The 13,867-nt window shown below is 44.3% G+C and overlaps 1 protein-coding gene across 7 annotated transcripts in view; it reads right to left on the reverse strand.

The window, feature by feature from the left end:
• The window catches only part of TNC (tenascin C), a 97,575-nt gene that overhangs the window by 18,214 nt on the left and 65,494 nt on the right, over positions 1–13,867 (reverse strand). For 3 of the 7 annotated variants that reach the window (XM_036022129.1, XM_036022130.1, XM_036022131.1), the window contains 2 exons: positions 5,482–5,754; positions 495–617 (listed from right to left, as the gene is read on the reverse strand). In XM_036022129.1, the coding sequence (XP_035878022.1) occupies positions 495–617; positions 5,482–5,754 (396 nt within the window). Of the gene's footprint in view, positions 1–494; positions 618–5,481; positions 5,755–7,298; positions 7,572–10,647; positions 10,924–13,867 lie in introns of all 7 variants that reach the window. The other 4 variants (XM_036022132.1, XM_036022133.1, XM_028512267.2 and 1 more) reach the window with 3 other exon arrangements.

The following is a 13,867-nucleotide window of genomic DNA, read 5'->3' on the forward strand; positions in this document are numbered from 1 at the left end:
AGCTCACTACCTGTCAGAATGTTTTTAGACGGATTTGACTGTGCTTCCTCCATAGTCATTTGTTTTACAGCCCATGTACTCTGAATTAGAACTCTCCATTCTACTAGGTCACAACTTCCCATCCTTTACCGAGACAGACAGATTTGGGGGCCCAATGGCAAAAACCTCACATATGTCCAGGTCAAGACCAGCTTTTCAGATGAGCATGCTCAAAGAGAAAGGCCAGTGTATTCTGTGTCTTCTGTCATTGTGTGAACACAGTGTTGGGATCTCTTTCTCACAGATGTTTAGAATGTCAGGGCTGGGAGGGATCTTCATACAATGACCCTCCCATGGTAGGTTCTTCCTCGGACTTCATAGCACTTTACAATGGAGTCTATCCAGATGCTCTCCAACATGAAGATGGTTGGGAGGACGGGAGTGACCAGGGTCTCTTCGCTATTCTACCCAGACCCCCAGGCACCTCCTCCCTGTGGCCTCACCGAGCCTCCTACCTCCAGCGATGGGCACGTAGGTGACCCGGAAGTTCTCCACCTGGGCAGTGGGTGCCATCCAGCTGACAGTAGCCGAGTTTTCAGTGATGTCTGAGAAGATGATTTCCTTCGGGGAGCCCATGGCTGTGGAGAGGAAAACACAGAAAAGACCCAGAAACAGTTAGGTAACTATGTTGCTCATCAAAGATTCTTCCTGGATTCCTTATCCAGGAAAAGTCAGCCCCTAGTTTGTCTCTGGGCCAAGCCTTTGGGATGGAGAATGTGGTGGTCTGTGGTCAAGTTACTGTTTTGATGGAAATACCCAGTCTTTCATTCAGGTTCAGGGCCCTGGGCTGTGGAGCTGCCATTTGGTTTTATTCAAGAAGAATGTTAGCACCTTGGCTGACATGGAAGGAAGTGTGGGTGAGTGGATTCCCAGCTTGAGACACACCCTCCTTTGATTCGGGATTTTTAGCACTTGTTTTCCCAAACCTTGGCTTTCTAGTCCCTTTTATTAAATGATACCAAGACTTGACAATAGCATAGTTCTTAGCAATTTATAAGGACTCTCATTTAGAAAACCCTGAGAAGAGGGTATGATTAGCCATTTGATGGAGGAGTAAACTGAGGCTTGGTTGGTTTTCCAGTGAACATTCTTGTGGTGTGACCTTTCTGGGTCCCAGGACTGGGCGCTGGAACGGAGGAAAACCCCAGGATCCTGAAAATAATGTTTGCATGGAAACTGACCTCGGCAAACCCATTCCCAGAACTGGACAGAGGTCCAGAGTCAGGGGAGTAACCTTGGGCCCATCACCAAAGCAAACACAGCAAGGACATGGGTTCTACCTGTGGAGAAAGCCACGCCCAGGGGCCCGTTCCTGCTACATAAACATTTCCCCCTGCAAACCCAGTGTCCTTTGGCTTTCTCTCTGTGTGTTTTGGCGTAGCTTTCTGCCCTCTTTAGCTGACCATGCTTAACCAGAGAATTCAGGAAACAATTTTCAGGTCTCCAGGGACCTCACTTCATCTTTTCCCTGTTCCAACCCACGTGGATCATTAAGTTCTGAAACCCACAGACCACTCTGTAGAGGGTGTTTTTTTTTTCTTCCTTTCTATCTTTTTCTCTCCTCCTACAGCGTTCTCTTGCAACCTGGTAGCCACCCCCAGGCTCTGTGGCTGCCTGACGTTTTACCCTCTGCTGGAAGAGCTTTGGAAACCACAAGGGCTCTGGGGCCTACAAGATCGTGAGAGTCCAAATACCACAGAGAGCCTGGGCAACCTGGGGCAGATCCCTTCACTGCTGTGAGCCTCAGTTGCTCCAGCTGTCCGGTGATAAATGGTGTTCACTTTCAGGAAGGAATGTTCTGAGGATTAGCAGAGATAATGGGTATAAAGCCCCAGTGCAGAATCTGGCATGCAGTAAAGAAGTCAGCAAACATGATTTGCCCTCTCTTTCTTTTATTTGCCATGTGGTTCTTTCTGCCATGGGCCACCTTGGATTTTGAAGTAGCCCCCAGGAAAGGTCTAGATGAGGCCAACTGAGGAAAAACTCCCAGGGAGGTATGTAAACTCAGGCTCTCCTGCAAACTTCGTTGGTGCAGGTCCTGGCCCATTTTAGAAGGTGTGCCTTGAGGCCACAGCCAAATTCTCTGAACCCCAGTTTTTTCATCTGAAAACTGGCGATATTATCCACACTATCTTAGCAACCATAGGACTCAGTAGCCTCATCCACCATGCACTCCTGAGTGTACAGGAGCAGTGGAATTGCAGGGTCCATGTACATAATAGTTTTGGACTGTAGACCTAGCTAAGTGTGGAAGGCCATTTGTCATTTTAGCATGCCTCCTTTGGCAATGAAGAGCCTGCTTCACATGGAAAGGAGGACAGCCAAGTGTCTCTGCAGACTCATTGACCTAGACACTCACTGCCAGACACAATGACACTGCGACATGGTGGTGTGCAGTTTCAAATGCATCTGAACTGGGACTGAACAGAGGGGTGAAAAGGCTGTTTGGCTGGAAAGGGAGATGGGGTGGGAGGGAGCATGTTCTGGGAGTTGGCGAAAGGGGCATTGATTACCCCCATTGGCCTCAGGGGTACATGACTGGGACTCCCAGTGGGGACAGTTTAAGGAACCTCCAGAAGAGAATGACAAAATCATTTTACTCTGTTGCTGGATTTTGAACTCTTTTCTGTCTGTTCTGGGGCCCCTCCAGGGGATCCTCAGAGACGTGTTGTCATTGAACTCCCCAGAGACAAAAGAAGCTCTTGGCACCCCAGGCATCCCACAGGGGGCCAAGGCTCTTAGGAAGAAGTGGCTTAAACTATAGAAGGGAAGAGGTGCCCTTGGAAATGCAGGGAATGATGGATAGAAGGAGGAAAAAAAGTCACGAACTAAGTGTCCGTCAGTAGGGAAATGGTCAAATTAATGTGTATGCCGTTATCTCCGAGATCTGTGAATAAGCAAGGAGCACACGCACACACGCACGCACATCAACAACAGTGCGTACAGCAGAGGGTCTGTTAACCACTGTGCCAGAAAAGGGTAGAAGAGAATGTAGAGTTATGACTAATTTTGTCTGTTTGTATAGCATATTTCTGGAATGATACAGAAGGAAGTGGTAATACTGGTTTCCTCCAGATAGAGCAACTGGGGGGAAGGGATGTAGAATAGAAACTTCACTCTAAGCCTTCTGTAATTTTTGAATTTTGAACCAAGTGGACCGTTAAAAATAAAATTTATACTAAATTACCTAATATCATGTTGTTACATTAGGCTATGTTATATTTTATTAAATAATAATAATAATAATAGCTAATTTTGTTACAATGGCAAGGGAACTCTGCTAAATACTCTGCATTCATGATCTTATGTAAACCTGATGGCTGACCTTTGAGGTAAATTCTATCTGCCAAGCGAGGGGACTGAGGCTCAGAGAGAAAAGGAGACTGGTCCAAAGTCACTCAGCCGGAAAGACACAGAGCCCAGATCAGACTACACGGAATCCACCCAGAGACTGCAGGCTAACCACCAGGCTACACGGCTTCTAACCACCCCCTCTGCCACCAGGGCACTCGGGGCTGGCAGCTGGCACTCGGGGGTAAGAGAAAGATATGCAGCAGCTTCATAAGGAGAAAGAGGCACGGAGCATCACAGAGGTGGTTTACAATGGTGCAAGGGAAGAAAGGGCGGAGAAGGGATGAAAAAACAGAGGGAAACTTTATAAAGTTGATGACAGAGTTACCTCTCCTGTTGCCTCTCAGTACCAGAGCACAGGCACGCAGACACACAATGCACACACAACTCTGTGTGAACTACAAGGCCCCAGAGACAGAAATCAAAGACAGGGCTTTCTAAAAAAGCAGAGTCTATCTTTTCTTGTCTTTCATTCTTTAAAAAAAAACAACCAAAAAAAAACCAACATGATTATTCATTCTCCTTTTGGCTTTGGAACTGCCGAGCCTCGAGAAAAAAAGTCCAACAAAACAAAATCAGTAATTAGAAGTAAACTTTGAAAACCAGTGTTTATACACCAAGGTCAAAATCAGGCTCTGTCTCTGGGCTGCTGTTGTTTTATGGGCAGCCCCAGGGGGAGGCGGCGAGGAGCTGCAGCCCGGGAGAGGGTGTCCTTGTTCCTGAGGAGCAGGGTTTTCCCCCTCACTGAGTCACTGCCTGGCTCTCAGCATTTCCTCCACGTCCACAAATACTATGATTTCTATAGGTGGCTTTTTGGAGCTCACGAGGTCCTGAAACTGGACATAATAAAATGCCCATCCCTGGACAAAGAAGTTTTGGCTAGTGGTATTCTCTGTACTTGCCCCAGATGGAAAGTCTGTACAAGGGTGGGCAAAAGTTCATGTACAGTTGTTTGTACAGCAAATGATACAATAATAAGTAAATAATAATACAATAATAAACTGTGTTTCATGTATTTGTAACTGTGAACCTACTGTTTGTCCACCCTGGTATAGTCATTGGTTATCTGTCATCCAACATGCTTATAGTTAATGGTATTAAAATAAGTTGGTGTTTGGGTTCTACCCCAAATCTGGCTGTGCGTCCTTAGGCAAAATACCTTGGCCTTTTCTGGGCCTCGGGTTCTTTCTGCACAAACAGAAGAGGCTGCGCTGCATCACTTCTGTGGTCCCTTCACCTCTTCCTGGGATTTGATGAGTCTTTTCTCTGGTTCCGCTTTGAAGCAGCTGTCTCTAGCTAAGGCTGTGTTTGCCTGTTTCTCTCAGTTTTGTGAAGAAATTCACCCCACCTGTTGTAGGTCTTTCCTTTTCCTTCTAAAGAGTCATCTTAGTTTTCCTATTATTATTATTATTAGCAGCTATGTTATTAACCATCTTCCTTTATTCTCCTTGAAAGAACTCAGATGGATAGGCCTTTCATTTCCTCCTCTGGCGTCCTTTAGAGTCACTGTAAGTACTGAATAAAATTAGTGGGTGTCAGGAGGAGCAGGCCTTAACCATGCCAGCCTCCTCTTTTTCCTTCCTGATCATGGTACTGGATTTGTCACACATAGCGTTTTATAAATATTAATTGTATAGGTGGAGGTACCACTTCTGTGTTACCCCTGCATAGCATAATTCAAACATTTGACCAAAGAACAAGGAACTGCATAACTGGATAAAAAATGATGAGATAATGGGTAGAAAGAAAAAAATCTTTGGAATGAAAAAATGCGATAATTGTAATGATGGTGATGTATTAATGACAATAATGAATACAGAAATATATCTCATTTGCTGAGCCCTCACTATGTGCCAGTCCTGCTCTGGGCTTTCCACAAATTATCTCATTTAATCCTCACAATGCTATTAAATAAATGACATAATACTTTTTGTGTGTAGAGCCTCAGCCAAATTGTCCAGTCTCCCCGTCTATAGTCGAAACTGCCAAGAGCTGAAGTCTGCACCCAAAGCTCCTGTAAGTTCCTAGCCCTGTGAGAAGGAGACCCCAGGCAGTGACTTTTCTCGGTTCTTGCCTGTTTCTGTACGGTACCTGTTGTCGCTAGAGCACTGACTGGCTGGGAGCGCCTTCCACTGCTTATTCCATAGAGTTCAATTTCGTATGCGGTGGCCTCTCTGAGACCTGTTATGTCCTTGGTACGTTCGGGGGCAAGGAGGGTTATTTCCAGTGGCTCAGACTGCTTTTTGGTATCTCTGATTTTGAGAACAAAACTGTCAAAGACCCCTTCATCGGCGGTCCAGGACAGACGGAAACCATCTGGGGTGGCATCTGAAACCAGAAGGTTGTCAACCTCTGGCTCGGCTTCTAGAAGGGGAGAAAAGAGTGGAAGGAGGAAAGACAACATCAATTATCAGCATGTGCAAGCTTCTCTCCAATGGGATGTCAATATGCAGTGATGGTCCCATCCTGGGATACCGAAAGTAAAATGATTCAACGTGAAAAAGTCTAGCAGGCCTAGGAGAAGGGAAAGATGGCGTTGACACATTTCAAACAAACCAAGTGCATATGTGAGTTTTGTCTAAAAGCAATTCTATAAATCCACATCTGGACTCAACATTGGCCCTCCCCTGCATTATTAAACAAGTTCAAAGCCAGTAACTTGTTTACATTTGCTCTCTGTCTTCCAGTGGCTGAGTGCCCATCCGCTGTGAGATCTTTTTCTTTTCTTTTTGAAAAAACAAATAAACCAGCATTAACGATCTGTAGAGCTGCCCATGATGATACTGCTGATTATATTTCCCTTGATCATGAGCAAAATGGCTTTTAAAATGATATAAATGTTATGATCTTCTTGCTTTTTTCTTGGAGCTGTTTTACTAAAGAAGGCTCCCACTCTTTTGACTTGCTTGCTTTTTTTAACCATTAGATAAGTGTTAAGATGGTAGAACTGATGCTTGGAACCTCTTGTGCTGAATGCTTTGGACTCAAGGTATTATCTTGGATTGCCTGAACTAGACAAAACTCAATGTCAACGTAAATTTACAGCTGTGTTTCCCAAAGTGTACTCACAGCAAACCATTCCTGTTTGATCTTCTTCCTTAAAAGGTATCCACTGTCCAGTAAGTTTGGGAAATGCTGCCTGGGTAAGTCCCTCTTGGAGAGACACATGCATATTAGGATGTTCTTTAAAGTCCTGTGGTCAGGGATCCTTTTAAACTATGTTTAAGTCAGTGTTTCCAAAACTTGTTTGAACATGGAACTTCTTCACCATGTAGGACCTTTGAATATTCCACAGAAGTAATGGTCTCTAGAGAGACTTTGGGAAGCACAGATTTGTTTGAAGGTTCACGTTGTTAATGCTCTATTTCTCTAGGAGTTACTAGTCTTGAGAAAATTATGGATTTAGTCTGTGTTCAAGAATAGCCATGATGTTAGTGATTACCGACATAGTAAGTTGATAATTGGTTTTGCAATGACAAGCCCACCTGGTAAGTTTGTCAAGGTTATAGTTGAAACTTGGAGATGGCAGATGTAAGTTTTTGAAACATACTCATTGGTATATTTCTTCTGAGAAGGCTGAAATGTAGCTGGGGACCAGCCAGGATGAACACAGGGGAAGGTGATGTGGAGTAAACACACAAAGAGCTACAGATAAGACATGGTCTGATGGATTTGGAACACCAAGTGGCAACATTTCGACCTTCTCGTTTCTGGGGTGGGAGAAGGGGAGTGCTCATTAGAGACGTAAGACAAGGGAGAACGTGGTGGGGGAGCATAAAAGTACAGGCCACGTCTACGGATTAAGTAGAGAACACGGACAAGGATGTTAAAACCATGGTGATATGGTCAATGGATTACATGGTAGGAAACCAGGCAGAGAAGAAAATGGCTCACTTGAATCAAAATACCTGTAACAATCTCAGCCCTCAAGGGCTTCGTTTGGTGCCCTTGGGTAAAGCCAGAGACCATAACCTCATAGCCAATGCCGGTTATGAGGCCTCTGAGCTCCAGCTTCCTCTGGGTTCCTGAAAGTGTGAATTCCTGGGGATCCAGCAGCCTCCCTGAATCCACCACCGTGACTAGGAAGCTGTCAAAGGCATTCTCCGATGCCATCCAGGAAACTGTGAACCCGTAGGGATTAATGTCGGAAATGGTTAGGTTTTCCAGAAGGGGCAGAGCCTCTGAAAGAAGGGAGGAGTGAAAACAACGCAGGTTAGCAGCACGGACTCTGCCGGGATAGCGTAGGTCTGCACAAACACTGACAGATACCCAGTCGCCCATTAAATGTGTTGTATGCTTAGCAGATTAGTAAGAGTTTATTAGGTGCCAGATGATGGGGTCTCGTGTAAATTTCATAATAAGCCTATGAGATAGATACTATTCACATTATACAGGAAAGAAAATGGAGCTTCAAAGAGATTAATTAACTTGGCCAAAGTCGCAAAGCTAGTGTGGGATAGAGCAAGGTTTTTTTAGCAGGGTCTGACTCCAGTGGCTGGGAACTTCTTATAAAGTCAGACATTTCGTGTTGTGTTTGGGCCCTTTCTCTACTTTCCACTTTCTTCTCATCTTAAAGCAAATCAGCTTTTCACCCCCTTCAAATATATTTCCTTGTTGCTATACTTCATGTGTTTCTACTCCACTTCTAGTTCGCATTTTGAATCAAGTCGATTAGGCAGTGAGTGACACATGTTCTCAAGTTGAGAAAAAGGAAGATTTTTCATGTGTCAAAATTAACACATTATGGCAATGGCCAGTAAAGAATACTAAGACTTGCTAATTCTTTTGATATTTATTTTTTTTCTGGATAAAATTAGGGGATAAGGACACACCTGGATCTTCTGTAAGTTCTGTCATCATCACTTGTTCATTCATTCACCAACATCTACATCTCAAGCACTTACACGTTAGGTGCCAAGGGTTCTTTTCACACCTTGGCATTCTCAGGAGGAGTGAGCTTATAAGGACTGAGCTTCTGTCAATACCACCCTCCCCCATCATATCTAAAGAAACACAGAGGTCAATGACTTGTCCCAGATCACATATCTACTAGGTGGCTAGGCTGAGATCCAACTCAGGTCTTCAGACTCCAAGTTCAATGTTCTTTCCACACCCTTAGCCAACATCTAATTAGTCAAGCCATCAGTGCTGGCAAGTCCTGAGACATAAGCAGGATGAGTGAAGGTCCAAAGCATCCCCTCTTACAAAACAAAACAGTAGTGGTGAATGTATTTTTTTTATCAGAGGGGGCAGGAGGGTGGGAATTTCATGCCCAAGGCTGCTTGAGCTGCATCTAGTTTAGAGCCTTCTTTTTTCATCGCAGCTAAATGGAAACTTTCAAAGAGATAAATGACCATACACTAATGCCCACAGTCTAATCCACAGGATGTAAAGAAAAATGTTTTAAAAAGAAGTGTTTGGTGACTGAATGAACAAGTAAATGGATGTCCTCATCCTCTAAGCGGAGATTTAAATTTTACTGTGGCTTGGACTTTCTGTACTTATGTTGAAACACTTGGTGTTTATTTTGAGACTTTTTTTTTTTACCATGTAAAGATCTCCCCAGAATCACAACTCTATCAAAGGCAAAGATGAAATCACATGTACTGTGCAAACAGGCTCTCTTGTCTGTAAGACAAGAGTCTCAGATTCTGTTGCTGGGCTTTGTTTAGAGAAGCGGCGCCCGCCCGCCTCACTGGGAGAGCTGGCTGCATCGCACCTCCACGCCATCAAAGCAGTGCCTTCTGATGTAAAGGAGGGCGTTTGGGCTAATTAGTCAATCCAGGGTCTGTTATTTGTAGTCCCCCCCCCTTTAAAATATGCTTCTTTTAAATGCAGTCTTTTCTCTTTGAATCAAGGATTAGCTGAGACAATGCTGTAACTGGATCCAGGCTTCCCAAAACCAGCTCTCCTGACCTCCTTTTCTTCTCTCTATTCTGCGGGAGGCTCTGCCAGCAGCTACAAGTCGGGGCCTGACGGGCTCTGTGGCTGGCCTTGTCTGTCCTCCCTGGCAGTGAGAGTCTCAGGTCATGGCTACCCCGTGCCCCACTAAGGAATTACCATGGTCTGTGTCTGAAGACTGTGTGAATGGCTGAATTTACATTAGATCACGAGACAGAAAATACAACCACTTTTTGATCTCACATTAAAACATGCCCAAGATTCTCTCAAAAATAACAGGAAAGTCACAGCTGCAGAGGTCTGTTGATTCTATCCAGGCTTACTGCTAATTTTTAAGCACACCACTTTCCTCACAGTGTTGGGGGAAAGCAGGAAGGACCCAGCAGTACCTGTCAAATGCCAACTGGATGCCGGGCAGTTAATTTCCATCACATCCACTTAGTTCCTGGGACAAGGCTGCCCAAGGGAGCTATGGGCACCATCTCTTCTTAATAGGGAAATTGGGGTTCAGAGCAGTTAGGAACCAGACAAGGTTATGTAACTGAAAAGCATGTGGGAGAGGGTGAGAAACCACTCAGGCCCCGTCTCACAATCCTCCCTCTTATAGGACATTATGCTGCCTCCAATACTTACTTGAACGTATTAATATATCTTATTTACAGCAATTTAGGCCCTAGGAGAGTTCTGGTTTAATGTGAAAATCAGATGGCAAAGTTGGTGCTCCTGTTTTTCAGACTAGATATTTGGTAAATCGACACTATTGGCATCCTTCACCATTGATTTAGGATGATCTCAGGAAAGGAAATAGAAAACCATTTCTTCACATAATTCAAAGAGAAATTAGAAGTCAAGTTTAAGGAATGGGTAAGGTTAAATTAAACATGGGACTTACGTGCTCTTCTAGGTTGAGCCTTCATTAATCTGTTATAAGGTCAATTTTAAGGAAGTACTTCTTAGAAGAAAAAGATAAATTATTATATTTCTGGGGCATGTAGTTTATGGACCGACTGACTTACATAGTAGGATTTATGGACAAAATTCCCACTCTAGGTCATTATGAAGTTAGAACTCACTCTTTAGCCAGAATCTCCAAACTGTAAACCGGAGAGTCTGTAAAACTGCACATAGAAATCTGCAAGTTCTGTACAACTTTCGACCACATTGTGTCCACTTCCTAAGGGTGGCTGTGGAAGGTCCCTCTCTGCAACAGTATCTGCTCTCTCTTCATTTAGAAGTTTATATATGGAGTGAAGACTGTATTGTGGGTTCAATTTCTCTTTAGAATGTCTATCACCTGTCCCCCCTTTTCCCATCTCAGAATTCTAAGCAGACAAGTGAGAACCTTTGAAAGAATACCTGTCATGACAAAGGCAGTGAGGGGTCTGGTGGGCTCCCCAGCCCAGGTGGTCCCTGTCACACTAACGTCATAGCCGGTGTTCTCCACCAAGCCGGTGATGTGAGCGTGCTGTGCATCTCCTGAGACTGTGAATTGCTGGGGCTCATGCAGCGAATGAGAATCGCTAACATTGATAACAATCCTTGCAAGAGGCCCAGCTTGAATGGTCCATGACACGTTGAAGCTGTCAGAAGTAATATTGCTAAAGATTAGCATGCCCAACTGTGGCTCTGGCTCTGAAGAAGAAGGAACATAGGCAGAGAGAGAGAGAGAGAGACATCATTAGAGGAAGCAGTGTGGATATTTCCAGAATGTAGCCATAGAACATGAAAGTGTCAATCCCTCCAATTATTTGCTGAAAGGTAGTATATTAGGCTCCATTGCTTTGTCTGCAGGCATAGATTTGCATTCTTTTAAGTGTAGACGTGACCATGTGCTAGTCATGTATGAAGAAGAGTAAACAAGCCATGAGAGCAGCAGGATTAATGCAAAGGGCATTAAGGGTACATTCTCTAAGTTTTGTAATGAGGCCTGAGCTCTGTAAGATGCTCCAAGAAGACAGCTTCCTAATGAAGCATGTGTGCTAAACATGGAAGACTATCTCTCACCCTAGAGGTTCACAAAACGGTCTAGCATTCACACTAGCTTTTAGGGACAGTCTAGCTTTTAGAGACTCAGAAATGCTGGTCCCTGGAAAGAAACCTATTTAATTTTATTTAGCCCAGCATTGCATAGACTGATTGAGCAATGGATACCCTATACGAGGAACATTCTTTGAGCATCTCAAGGAGCGACTGTGCCACTGAGCACCTTATAAAATTTACTCTGAAGTTTCCTTGCTTAGTCTTCTTTATATCGATTTGGATTGCACCAATTAAAGGCTAGTACCCATACAAAACAAATTCTTGACAGTAGTTAGAAACCCAAATGTATATGCCTTAGGAAAACCCACATCTCACCGTCAATGCTGTAAATGTGAAAATGGCTTTCACTAAAAAAAACCAAAAACACCTGGTGTATGCACACATTACAGAAAAACTTGAAGTTGGGTGTTGCATTTTTCTGATTAGGAAATTCACCTATCAGATAATTTGGAAAGATGGACGGTTCCATGAAGGTTAAGCTTCTCTTGTCCCTTGAAGTCTAGACAATCGGTGATAAGAGCAACTTGTTTTTAAAGTAGGGGGTCCTATGCTGCTACTTTCAACAGAGATGTACTATATGATCTGGCTTCCCACATGCACATTTACCAAAAACACGAACATTAAAGTAAGTTCAACCCAGACTGTATTTTAGAGAGAGGCAAGAATCCTGGAGGGCTGAGATACGCAGATGAGGATTTGGGGTTGGGAGGAAGCAGACTAATCCTCCCAAGGATTCAGGGGTTGTTTTGCTGCAGCCACTGCACTTGCAGGAAGGAAAGGACTCATTTGGATAAACTTTAGCTGGATGATTGCACAGCATAACCCAATGCCGTAAAGCCTCTCAGGACAAAAAGGATCTGGCTCAGAAGCAGACTACGGCCCTAAATAATGGCATGGGATTTCCTACTTAGCAGTCAGTTTGATGGTCTGATTTTCAGCCACAGCAGTGGCAAATTACCTCAACCCCACAAAAGGTAAAATCCTCCAAATGGGACTCTGTTTGTCCTATCGTTGGCTGTGGAAGCAATCTCCTGAATTAAGGATGCGTGTTAGGGCTCTTCTCATGCTACCAGCCAGAGACCAGCAGTGCTGACACGCTCACCATGCTGGATGAGGCCTGGCTGCTCGAGGCCAGGTGGACTGCCAGCTGTCTGTCTCCCAAAGGGCGCAACCAAGCTGAAAAGTGAGGTGCAAGAAAAAACTCAGAAAGAGAATGGTAGTTAGTGTTCCATGCGAGCTAGGAACTTTTTTCTCCCACCACTTCTAACCCTTGGAAACAATTTCCTGACATGCTGCCTGCTTCCAGGAAATAGACATTTTCTCAAAAATTGAATGCTCTGGATATTCACCACATGCACCAAGATTTGGACAAGATGATGGATGAAAGGAAGACTCTAAACCTTTGTGACAGATTTCAGTGGGTGACAAAACATGCTCGGTAGGGTAAATGTCATAAGAGAGCAGTCTCTTGGTAGGGCATGCAGGCAAATGAAAGTCTCAAGGACGAGATGAGACCACTGGGTGCTCCCATGTGGTTCTTGGGGTGTGTTTTAAGGCTCTTTTCTCCACATGTTAGTGGCCCACTTTTAAAGTCCTCATGGAGAGGAAGAGAGTGTTGAGCATTCTGACTAAGGAAACAAAAACAGCATGCATACACCTCTTTGAATGTGACAGGGGTAAACTTTGATTAGAAAGACCGCAGGCAGATGATAATGAGAGGAACTGGAAACAATTATTCAAGATCAGATGAAAGGATGGTTTAGAAATCCAACCAAAGCAAGTCAGGTTAACGCTATACAAACAGAGCAACTCCAGATGTGGATGAATATTTAGGAAAAAGGTTGATATTGAAGTTACTTAATTTGGGGTGAGTGCATTTTTTTAAAAAACCTTTAAAGCTCTGATTTGGGGGGCTCTATCAAACTTGAGAGAGATCTGGAAGAACTAAGAGGATGAAAAATGGGGAGCGAGTGGATTTTTGGAATGCTCCTCAAAGGAAGTTCGATGGAGAGTGGAGACCCCCCTCGTGGGGAATACCTGTGGTTGTCTGGACCGTCAGGGTCTGAGCATGCTGCCCGCCCACGAGCCCGTGAAGGTGGGCCGTGTAATTAGAAGAAGCTTTGAGGTTGGCGGCGACAGAGCTGCGTGACGCCGCAGGCACCGAATGCGCACCACCGTCTCCTGGAGGTGGTCAGAATTCCTAACCTCTACAAGAAAGCTATCAAAGGGAGACTCCTGAGCTTTCCACGAGAGGGACACACTGCCCCAGGTCACATCTGAGATAGTGAGGTGGCTAAGGAGAGGTTCAGCTACTAAAGCAAGGAGGGGAAAAAAAAATAGGAAAGCGTGTCAATTTAAAACACCATTATAGGTTCAAAATCAAAACACATAAGACTAAATCCATAAAGTTTTAGACTTGACCCTCTGGTTAGGGAACTTGTCCTTTGTTGGAACAGATCTGAGCCATCAGACATGTAGGGCTGACCAGTTTTCTTCCCTAGGTGGTGGTGTAGTTTAATGTGGCTGAGACGAAAAT

Source organism: Phyllostomus discolor, chromosome 3 (assembly GCF_004126475.2).
Source record: "Phyllostomus discolor isolate MPI-MPIP mPhyDis1 chromosome 3, mPhyDis1.pri.v3, whole genome shotgun sequence".
In the NCBI taxonomy this organism is placed as follows: domain Eukaryota; kingdom Metazoa; phylum Chordata; class Mammalia; order Chiroptera; family Phyllostomidae; genus Phyllostomus; species Phyllostomus discolor.